This window comes from Chelonia mydas, chromosome 5 (genome assembly GCF_015237465.2).
Source record: "Chelonia mydas isolate rCheMyd1 chromosome 5, rCheMyd1.pri.v2, whole genome shotgun sequence".
Lineage (NCBI taxonomy): Eukaryota > Metazoa > Chordata > Testudines > Cheloniidae > Chelonia > Chelonia mydas.
This window is the reverse complement of record NC_051245.2, coordinates 38,913,002-38,925,095: the sequence shown is the minus strand read 5'-3', so window position 1 is coordinate 38,925,095 and position 12,094 is coordinate 38,913,002. Positions and strand designations below refer to the sequence as shown.

The window sequence follows — 12,094 nt, the reverse complement described above, 5'->3', positions numbered from 1 at the left end:
TTTCTGATATAATTTTCAAAAGAATCTTGAGGGCACTCAAAAATGTTTCTTAACTGAAGCGGTGCATAATATCTTTCTTCTTTAAAAGAGCATTCAACAGATTTTCACCACTAGTCTCTTCTGTGAGAATCCTGTCATGTACAATATCTACAAAAATTTGAATTCTACACTTAAAAATAATGTTAATCAAAGAACAACTTAGTACTGTCCAGAAAGTAAGAATTACTTCAATAATTTCATTTCCTGTTAAACACTTGCTTTACTAAACATTATGGAAATCAAGTCACAAAAAATATTAATTCTACAGCCAAATGGGGAAGGGGGAATACTTTTGACTTACGTTTTCAATGAAAACCACTGCCCCTTTAAATGTTATAACCCTGAGAGACTATGATTCAACAATTTAAAAAATATGTATATAATCATAAATTTCTCCATTTAGAATTTAAGTGAGATTACATTTTAAATCAGATTGGGTACAGAAGTAAAATCCATTTAAATTGAACTCTGCAGAGTTTCATATGGAACATAGTTTAGTCTCCAATAATTTTCACTTGACATTTGACTTTTCTGCTTATTAAAGAAATTAAAATTATAGGATCAGTATACACCTTATTTTAGTAATAGCTATTTAATAAGCAAATTAAGTTCCCAATTAAGCTTTATCAAAGTACAGGAATAAATTTAGGTAAAAGAATACATAAAGCCCAACTTTTCTCAATTTTTCTGTATTTTACATCTTTCTTCTTGCAAAAACAGAGATTTAGGGGATGGCGTAACAAACAGGTCTGATTTCCTTCTCTCACAGTTAAAAATAGCCTAACAGGTGACAGTTCAGATTGTCTCAATTACAGTGAAATGGGCGATTCTACGCTACTCAAGCAATAACCAGTTTCAAGTGACAGAGGATGGTTGACCAGAAAACAAATGTAATGCAGTCAATTTTATTAAAATGAAAACTTCCCTTTTCTTTCCAATAAACCCTAGTTGATTCTGGATGCATTAATTCTACTTCTGCACAGCTGAGCATCACACAGGCTATTCCTGACAACCCACATATAAATTTAAAAAATACTTCTTGCATGTCTCTTACATTCCTATTTAAAACGAAAGGAATTCAACCTTTGAGTTACAATCAAAATGGAATAGGAAGGGAGGCACAACAGAGAAAGAGATGGACTAGGATCATTTTATGGTTAAGTCACTGCGCTTGAAATCACATGATCTCGATTCAATTCCCACCTCCGCCACAGAATTCCTCAGACGCTTTGGAAAAGTCATTTAGGCCCAGATTTTAAAAAGTATTTAGGCACTTAGCGCCCATTGATTTCAATACCTTCAAAAATCTGATCCTTAATCTCTGGGTCTAAATTCCCCATCTATGAAATGAGAATACAGTACTACCAACTTCCTTCCTTAGTCTGTCTTGCCTAATTAAATTGTAAACTCTTTCGGAGAAGGGATTATCACTTACTATGTATGTATACAGCACCTAGCACAATGTGTTTCAGAACTAACTTAGTGCCTGTGGGCACTAGTATAATAAAAACATTATTATTATTTTTATTAAAAATTTCAAACTATTGTTCCCTAATAAGAATGTTTCAATGGATATTTTAAAATTGTAAATACGGTTAATATAATGCTGTATAAGTCTAGAAACCAGAATCTTCAACTACATTATTTTACTGAAAGCCCACAATGTGCAATGAATCAGTTATTACAGCAAAATAATATTTTGATATGAAAAATATGTCCTGATATAGAAAAAAGTTGAAAAGTGTCTTTTGGCACAATACACTACTAACAATCAAAATTAAATGGTGAACACAAAGCTTCACAAAATAGTAACTTCATTTCCCCACATACCTGTAGAAATTCAGAAGATGATAAAAAAATATAAGCATTGATGATCTTAAAGCAGGTTCTGAGGTTTTCTGAACTTAGCTCTGCAAAAATAAGTGTCAGATGATTCAGTGTCTTTGCCAACAAACTATTTTTACAAGGATTTAACTAAAAATTAACTTTTTAAACAATTAGTCATATTTACCTTTGTGTGATATTTGTTTGCTTTAGTTTCCTCTTATTGTTTTGTTATATCACAGAATTACTTACCTGGTAGGATATTATTTTCCAAATAAGTCAGGAATTACAGATCCATATACCTGGATTCATACTCCCAATACATGGCTAATAAACTTTCTACAAGCAAAACTTTGGGAAAAGCCACCTTGACAGCAAATGGTATATACCCACTAATTGAGGGGAAGTAAGTCTGCTCTCTAATATCCCATTCTATTTTTGAATGAAATATTACTACAAGCATTACAATACATCAACTGAGGGGAAAAGGCAGATGAGTAGAAATTTGTAATAAATTATTACCCTTTTAGTGTAATATTTTTCACAAAGGAAAATAATTAAGTTTATTTACCAGTAAAACAATTGCCTGTGTGGATATGCACAATTGGAATCTGTGTGGCACTTCAATACTTAGCAGTGTCCACTGAGGCCACACACACTACTCCTGGGTGAATTGTGTGCATCTGCAGACACGTGGAATACCTCTGTCCCACATAATTTTGTATTTTCCTGCATGAAATACATTTTGCCTAAAGTGCTGCAGTTCCGCCTTTTGCCAACGAGAGACCACTGTGATGTCAGAACAACCCCTGGTGGGCAAAAGGGGGAACTGCGGCACTTCTGGGGCAGAATATATTTTCTAGGGGGAAAAAAAGCTATGCCCAGTGCTGCAGAATTCCCCAAAGAGTGGAAGTTCATCACAGCACCCTGCCCGCAGAACCAGGTTAGGACAGAGTGGGGCACACAGGGCTTCGGGGGGTGGGGGGGGGGGGTCACAGACTGGAGTTCAGAATGGCCTGTGGAGGGGACACACTGGGGCATGGGCTTAGGAGCTCATATGATGACAGCATTGAGCCTGGGGACAGGAGAAGGGGGTTGCAGAGACCATGGGGTTGGGGGCTGTGGGGACAGGGGCAGATGTGCCTGCCTAAATGAGAGAGGGCTTGGGTCAGCCAGGGTTTGCATAAGGGGAGGCTTCCCAACTACTTAGGAATCTCCCCCCCCCCCCCACCCCAAAACAAAACAAAACAAAAAAAACCTACCACCCACACCCAACAGGTTCAGTCCTAGGCTCCTTCCCTCTCCCTCAGCTCCCCCACTAATCCTGGCTCCTCCAAGCCTTTGCACTGCTTCTGACAGGTGCAGAAAATACAGTTCTGTATTAGAATTTAAATGAATTACTCAAAGTTCTGTATTAATATGCCTAGTAAGGAATCTATTTGTAAAAAAAAAAAAAAAAAAAAAAAAAAAAAACACACTTTTTTTTTTTGGTCTGCATTGTTAGACATACTTGCCGACAGATATTTTGAAATAAATTATCAAAATAATTGAAACTGGCATGCTTATATTGTGTTATTTTGACAAATAAAATTTTCAAATATTGTGTGCAGAATTTTCAATTTTTTGGCACAGAATTCTCCCAGGAGTAACACATGCATCGTAGCAGCACCCCATAAAAGTGAGAAACAACAGTTTCAATTGCCACTCTGTTCCTTCAGCTTATTCAGGAATCCATTTAAGAATCACCAAAAAAAAATGAATGAAGAGGTGGGATCTATACATGCAGTTTTCTTGAACTACAGTTACTGGTAAGTAATCTCCCTCTCTCTCTCTCAAAAAGTATCTGTAGATTAAGAAGCAATGATAAACACCTTATACAAAAGTTTCAGAGTAACAGCCATGTTAGTCTGTATTCGCAAAAAGAAAAGGAGTACTTGTGGCACCTTAGAGACTAACCAAATAAACTGGTTAGTCTCTAAGGTGCCACAAGTACTCCTTTTCTTTTTACCTTATACAAAGCAAATCTGAGTAGAGCTAGTGAAACAAAGATTGCAGGACTGCTCTTCCAAACTGGACTTCAGCGCTAGCTGTCAAGTCAAGAGAATACTGAGTAAATGTACTGAGCTTCAGGTAACTGCCTTGCATATTTCAGTGATGGAGACATTCTAGAGATATTATATAGGCTTCAGGTACTGATAGCCAACAGATTTGTATGAGACACAGTATGAAGAAAAAAGGAACAAAGAGGAAAAACAAAAACACACAAAGTAAAAATGTGATGAAGTTTCAATAAAAAGCTTAACTAAAACAGCAGCTCTATTATGCAACATCTTCAATTAAATCATGCATAACAGACACTTATCTTTTACAGTTCAGAGTTGCCACCTGTCCTTCATTTTCTCCCAGTCCGTGGTCTTCTATCAGACATAGAACTGATTCATATTGATTTTAACTAAGCTTTGGATCAAGAATAATTGCAGCTTTAAAATAAAGTGCACACATTTCAGTCTGCTATTTTATTGAGTCGCCAAATGATCTAATTTTTACTTAGGGGCTTTTGTCTGTGCAATGTAGCCTCCTCCTGATTTCCATAGAGGTCCTCAAGCAAACAAAAGGTCCTCAACCTTTTTCTGGGTCTACTCCTGATATTAGCAGCCAACCACATCTCTAAGAATCCACTCCTAAGACCGCAACCCTCATCACTGTGACTCCCACTTCATACACATGTTTGTAAACTATAAGCCTACAACTCAAACTGCCCTTTGGCCACATGGGCTGGGCAGGTAAGGTAGCAGTTGTACATTGGCAAATTGTTTGAGAAAAGATCGGCACTGAACCGCAGGGTTCTGGGTTCAGTTTGTCTTCCCCCTAAACCATAGCTTCTCCTCAATCACTAAGCTCTTGTGTGGAGGTGTGAAACCATTAGAAATATCCTTGAGCAAAATGTACTCTCTTTGACCTCCTGAGGGTGGGAAAAGCGGAGAAGTATGAGTTATTTACACATCTTTCAACAAATCAAAAATATGATGCAACTAAACAGCAATCTTACTTAAAAGGCTCTCTTGATCCAGGTGCCTATTGATCTTTGTTCTTGCAAGTGTCTACATCAGGGGTCGGCAACCTTTCAGAAGTGGTGTGCCAAGTCTTCATTTATTCACTCTAATTTAAGGTTTCGCGTGCCAGTAATACATTTTAACCTTTTTAGAAGGTCTCTTTCTAAAAGTTTATAATTATTATATGTAAAGTAAATAAGGTTTTTAAAATATTTAAGAAGCTTCATTTAAAATTAAATTAAAATGCAGTGTCCCCTGGACCAGTGGCCAGGACCCAGGCAGCGTGAGTGCCACTGAAAATCAGCTCGCGTGCTGCCTTTGGCATGTGTGCCATAGATTGCCTATCCCTGGTCTATATCTTTGTTCTTGCAAGTGTCTACACTGGCTACACTTGTTAAAAAGGTAATAATCACTCTTAAAAGACATTCAAATAATGCAAAAATATGACTATGAATCACAATGTAAAGGAAATCATTAAAAAAATCTGACTGCTTTTAATCATGCATTAGGTCTACTTTACTGACTAACACCATGTATAAGCCACTTACAAAACTCCCTATGCAACATGGGAGAGGCTAGGCAACTAAAAATGGTTATTCCCCTGGGCTGTAAAATTGCAGCTGGAATGGAGGTCAAGTCTGCTAGCAGGAATGTTTGGTAGCTAGAAGGGCAATCAGCACTTCTTGGGAAAAATCACAAGAGAAAACAACAAATGGGTTTGCAGGTACTGGTGCTTGAAGGACTGCTGGTGGGTTAGGAATCCGAGGAAAGAAGGGCAAGTGCTTCTACAGTGAGCATTAAGTACAAAACTTAATAGCACTGCACTGCAATTTATAGGCAACATTTTCATATGTAGTCATTAATCAAAGCAAGCACAGAACTCTGCAGTAAATCTACTGATATCTATCAACACACTTCTTGATAACCAGGTGCATATTTTGCACAAAGTATCTTTAATTCTATTTATGCCACTCCTTTACATCTTTACTGAAGGAAAACATACTAGCATGAGGAAAAACATGTTTATACATATTACAGGTCAAGATTTTTAAACAAAAATGGACACATTGTTAAAGAGGAGTACACAAGAATAGCACAAGCATGTAGGAACAAAATCAGAAAGGCTGAGAACTTGTCTATACTTAAAAGGCTGCAGCAGCACTTCAGTGAAGATGCTACCTAAACCAACAGGAAAGCTTCTCCCATTGGCGCAGGTAATTCACCTCCCTGAGAGGCAGTGGCTATATCAATGGGAAAAGCCCTCCCATCGACATATTGCTGTCAAACCAGGAATTAGTCAGTATAAGTGTGTGGATTTTCCACAACGCTGAGTAATGTAGTTATACCAACATAAATTGCTAGTGTATACCAGGCCTGAGGAATAAATGGAGTTACACCTAACAAGAGACATAAAAGACAATAAGGGCATGTCTACGCTACAAAATTAGGTTGAATTTATAGAAGTCGATTTTTAGAAAGTGATTTTATACAGTTGATTGTGTGTGTCCCCACTAAGCGCATTAAGTTGGCAGGGCACGTCCACAGTACCGAGGTGAGCGTCAACTTTTGTAGCATTGCACTGTAGGTAGCTATCCCACAGTTCCTGCAGTCTCCGCTGCCCATTGAAATACTGGGTTAAGCTCCCAATGCCTGATGGGGCAAAAACATTGACGCGGGTGGTTTTGGGTACATGTCGTCAGTCACCCCTCCCTCCGTGAAAGCAACAGCAGACAATCGTTTCGCGGCCTTTTTCCATGCGGGAGCCATACTGCTTTCAGCAGACGGTGCAGTAGGACTGCTAACCATAGTCATCGAACCACCGCTTCCGCTGCCATTCTGCTCTCCTGCTAGTCTTGACAGCGAATTTCTCCATGTTGTCTCTCATGGGCTCCCGCTTCCGCTGCAACTCTGCTCTCATGAATCCACCTCGCAGGTCATCAGCCACCACTTCCGCTGCCACTCTGCTCTCCTGCTGGTCTCGCAGGGCCGCTTCCACTGCAACTCTGCTTGGCTGCTCTTGTCTCGCCATAACACGGCAAGCGTTCAGCCCACTCATCTATTGTGTCCTGGCAGCAGATGGTGCAGTAGGTCTGCAAACCATCGTCATTGAACGATCGCTTCCGCTGCCACTCTGCTCTCCTGCAGATGCCATACCATAGCAAGCATGGAGCCTGCTCAGATCACCGTGGCAGTTATGAGCATTGTAAATACCTCGCACATTATCATGCAGTATATGCAGAACCAGAACCTGCAAAAGCAGGTGAGGAGGCAATGGCAGCACGGTGACGAGAGTGATGAGGACGTGGACACAGACTTCTCTCAAAGCACGGGCCCCAGCAATTTGGCCATCCTGGTGGTAATGGGGCAGGCTTATGCCGTGGAATGCTGATTCTGGGCCCGTGAAACAAGCACAGACTGGTGGGACCACATAGTGTTGCAGGTCTGGGATGATTTCCAGTGGCTGCGAAACTTTCGCATGCTTAAGGGCACTTTCATTGAACTTTGTAACTTGCTGTCCCCTGCCCTGAAGGGCCAGAATACCAAGATCACAAGTAAGTGGTGATAGCCCTCTGGAAGCTTGTAACGCCAGACAGCTACCGGTCAGTTGGGAATCAATTTGGAGTGGGCAAATCTACTGTGGGGGCTGCTGTGATCCAAGTAGCCAGCACAATCACTGAGCTGCTGCTATCAAGGGTAGTGACTCTCGAAAATGTGCAGGTTCTCGCGGATGGCTTTGCTGCAATGGGATTCCCTAACTGTGGTGGGGCCATAGACGGAATGCATATCCCTATCTTGGGACCGGACCACCAAGGCAGCCAGTACATAAACCGAAAGGGATACTTTTCAATGGTGCTGCAAGCACTGGTAGATCACAAGGGACGTTTCACCAACATCAACGTGGGCTGGCCGGGAAAGGTACATGACGCTCGCATCTTCAGGAACTCTGGTCTGTTTCAAAAGCTGCAGGAAGGGACTTTATTCCCAGACCAGATAATAACTGTTGGGGATGTTGAAATGCCTATAGTTATCCTTGGGGAACCAGCCTACCCCTTAATGCCATGGCTCATGAAGCCGTACGCAGGCAGCCTGAACAGTAGTCAGGAGCTGTTCAACTATAGGCTGAGCAAGTGCAGAATGGTGGTCGAATGTGCATTTGGACGTTTAAAAGCATGCTGACACAGTTTACTGACTCGGTTAGACCTCAGCGAAACCAATATTCCCACTGTTATTACTGCTTGCTGTGTTCTCCACAATATCTGTGAGAGCAAGGAGGAGATGTTTATGGCGGGGCGGGAAGTTGAGGCAAATCGCCTGGCCGCTGATTATGTGCAGCCAGACACCAGGGCGGTTAGAAGAGCACAACAGGCACGCTGCGCATCAGAGAAGCTTTGAAAACCAGTTTCATGGCTGACCAGGCTACGGTGTGACAGTTCTGTTTGTTTCTCCTTGATGATAACCCGCCCCCTTGGTTCACTCTACTTCCCTGTAAGCCACCTGCCCTCCCCTTTGATCACTGCTTGCAGAGGCAATAAAGTCATTGTTGTTTCAAATTCATGCATTCTTTATTAATTTGTCACACAAATAGGGGGATAACTGCCAAGGTAGCCTGGGAGGAGTGGGGGAGGAGGAAAGCACAGGTTGGGGTGGGAGGGCGGGGGGGGGGAAGGACAAGGCCACACTGCACTTCAGAACTTATTGAATGACAGCCTTCTGTTGCTTGGGCAGTCCTCTGGGGCAGAGTGGTTGGGTACCCAGAGGGCGCCCCTCTCCCCCCCGGGTTCTTGGGCACCTGGGTGAGGAGGCTATGGAACTTTAGGAGGAGGGCAGTTGATTACACAGGGGCTGCAGTGGCGGTCTGTTCCTTTCCTGCACCTCAACCATACACCGGAGCATATCAATTTGATCCTCCAGTAGCCTCAGCATTGTATCCTGCCTCCTCTCATCATGCTGCTGCCACCTTTCCTCTTGATCCCGCCACCTCTCCTGTTACTCCTGCCACATGTCCTCTCGCACATCCCTCCTATCCTTGTGTTCATTTTGTGCTTTCTGGGACTCTCCCATTGTCTGCCTCCATGCATTCTGCTGGGCTCTTTCAGTTTGGGTGGACTGCATGAGCTCAGAGAACATTTCATCGCGAGTGCGTTTTTTTCGCCTTCTTATCTGTGCTAGCCTCTGGGATGGAGATGCTAGTCGCAGCGTTGAAACATTTGCAGCTGTGGGAGGGAAAAAAGGGAGATTAAAATTGAAAAAGACACATTGGCCATTTAAAAGGAGGGGCTGATGTTTTCGGGTTAACGTGCAGCACAAACCTCCCCCACCCCCCATTTCTCTGGGATTAGCGCTTCACCCCTCCCCCCACCGCGCAGCTAACAGCAGGGATGATTTCTTTTCAGCTACAGGCAAACAGCCCAACAGGAACGCCCACCTCTGAATGTCCCCTAAATAAAATTCCCCTATTTCAACCAGGTGACGATGAATGATATCACTCTCCTGAGGATAACACAGAGAGATAAAGAACGGATGTTTCTTGAATGCCAGCAAACACCGGGACCACACGCTACCATGCTCTCTTATGCAATGATTCCAGACTTTGTGCTACTGGCCTGCCATGGTAAAGTGTCCTACCATGGAGGACGCAATAAGGCTGCCCTCCCCAGAAACCTTTTGCAAAGGCTTTGGGAGTACCTCCAGGACAGCTTCATTGAGATGTCCCTGGAGGATTTCTGCCCCAACCCCAGACATGTTAACAGACTTTTCCAGTAGCTGTACTGGCCGTGAATGCATCCCAAGTCTTCAGGGCAAAGTAATCATTCAACACACTTGCTTTTAAACCGTGAATTATATTTACAAAAGTACACTCACCAGAGCTGCCTTCTCCGCCTTCAAGGTCCGGGAGCCCGGGTTGGGAGGGTATTGGATCCATGGTGATAAACAGTTCCTGGCCGTCAGGGAGAACGGTTTCTCCGCTTGCCTGGTGTGTGCTATCATCTTCCTTGTCCCCAAAATCCTCATCCCTGTTGTGTGAGACTCCCCCCTTGGAGGAGTCCACGTACAGGGGTGAGGCAGTGGTAGGGGCCCCCCGTAGAATTGCATGCAGCTCATCATAGAAGTGGCATGTCTGGGGCTCTGACTCCGAGTGGGCGTTTGCCTCTTGGGTTTTTTGGTACGCTAGCCTAAGGTCCTTAAGTTTCACGTGGCACTGCTGTGGGTCCCTGTGATAGTCTCTGTCCTTCAGCCCTTGGAGATTCTTTCAAATATTTTGGCATTTCTTCTTTTGGAATGGAGTTCTGATAGCATGGATTCGTCTCCCCATACAGCGATCAGATCCAATACCTCCCATTTGGTCCACGATGGAGCTCTTTTGCGATTCTGGGACTCCATGGTCACCTCTGCTGATGAGATCTGCACGGTCACCTGTGCTGATCAGCTTGCCACACTGGCCAAACAGGAAATGAAATTCAAAAGTTCGCAGGGCTTTTCCTGTCTACCTGGCCACTCTACCGAGTTCAGAGTGCTGCCCAGAGCGGTCACAATGGAGCACTGTGGGATAGCTCCCGGAGGCCAATACCATCAAATTGCGTCCACCCTAACCCAAATTCGACCCAGCAATGTCGATTTCAGCACTAATCCCCTTGTCGGGGAGGAGTACAGAAATCGATTTTAAGCACCCATTAAGTTGACAAAAATGGCTTTGTTGTGTGGACGGGTGCAGGGTTAAATCGATCTAACGCTGCTAAATTCGACCTAAACTTGTAGCATAGACCAGGGCTAAGAATAGGTTCTTTAAACACATTAGGAGCAAGAGAAATACTAAGGAAAGTGTAGGTGCTCTACTTAGCAGGGAAGGAGGCTAATAACTGATAACATTAATAACGCTGAGGTGTTTAATGCCTGTTTTGCTTCAGTCTTCACTAAAAAGATTAATGGTGACCAGATATTAATATTAACAAGTAGGGGGAAGGAATGCAGCTAAAGTAGTGAAAGAACAGTTTAAAGACTATTTAGATAAGTTAGGTATATTCAAGGCAGCAGGTCCTGATGAAATTCATCCTAGGATACTTAAGGAACTAGCTGAAGCAATCTTGGAACTATTAGCAATTATCCTGGGGGGAACAAAGAGGATCCGGGAAATTACAGTCAGCTTAACTTCGACCCCTGGAAAGATAATGGAACAAATTAGTAAACAATCAATTTGTAAGCACTGGGACGATAGCCAGTATGGATTTGTCAAGAACAAATCCTGCCAAGCCAACCTAATTTCCTTCTTTGACAGGTTTGCTGGACTACTGGATGGGGAGGAAGCAGTAGAAGTGATATATCTTGAGTTAAGGCTTTGACAAGTCTCACATGATATTCTCATAAGCAAACTAGGGAAATCAGGTCTAGTTGAAATTACGATAAATTAGCTCCACAACTAGCTGAAAAACTATACTCAAAGAGTAGTTATTAATAGTTTGCTGTCAAACTGGGCGGGTGTATCTTTTGGGGCCCACAGTCCTGGGTCCAGTACTATTTAATATTTTCGATAATGGAGTGGAGAATACGCTTATAAAATCTGCAGATGACATCAAGCTGAGAGGGGTTGCAAGCATCTTGGAGGACAGGATTAGAGTTCAAAATGATCATGACAAATTGGAGAATTGGTCTGAATTCAACAAGATGAAATTCAATATAGACACATGCAAAGTACTTCTCTTAGGAAGGAAAAAATCAAATGCACAACTATAAAATGGGAAATAACTGGCTTGGTGGTAGTACTGCAAAGAAGGATCCGAGGGTCATAGTGGATTACAAATTGAATATTGCCTCTATATAAATCCATGGTACGTCCACATCTTGAATACTGTTTGCAGATGTGGTCGGCCCACCTCAAAAAAAATATATTGGAATTGGAAAAGATTCAGAAAAGGGCAACAGAAATTATTAGGGGTCTGGAACAGCTTCCGTATGAAGCGAGATTAATAAAACTGGGACTTTTCAGCTTGGAAAAGAGACGGTTAAAGGGAGATATGATTGAGGTCTATAAAATCATGACTGGCATAGAGAAAGTAGATAAGGAAGTGTTGTTTACTACTACTCATAACACAAGAACAAGGGGTCACCAAATGAAAATAATAGGTAGCATGTTTAAAACAAATAAAAGGAAGTATTTCTTCACACAACACGCAGTCAACCTA

At 42.3% G+C, this 12,094-nt stretch overlaps 1 protein-coding gene across 8 annotated transcripts in view; it reads right to left on the bottom strand.

Moving 5' to 3' along the window:
- IPO11 (importin 11) overlaps positions 1 to 12,094 on the bottom strand; it is a 295,900-nt gene that overhangs the window by 118,557 nt on the left and 165,249 nt on the right. For all 8 annotated transcript variants that reach the window (XR_006291241.1, XM_043547525.1, XM_037902875.2 and 5 more), the window contains one exon: positions 1,870 to 1,949. Coding sequence is in view for 7 of the 8 variants with exons in the window: in XM_043547525.1 (XP_043403460.1) it covers positions 1,870 to 1,949 (80 nt within the window). In the remaining variant the exon portion in view is untranslated. The remainder of the gene's footprint in view (positions 1 to 1,869; positions 1,950 to 12,094) is intronic.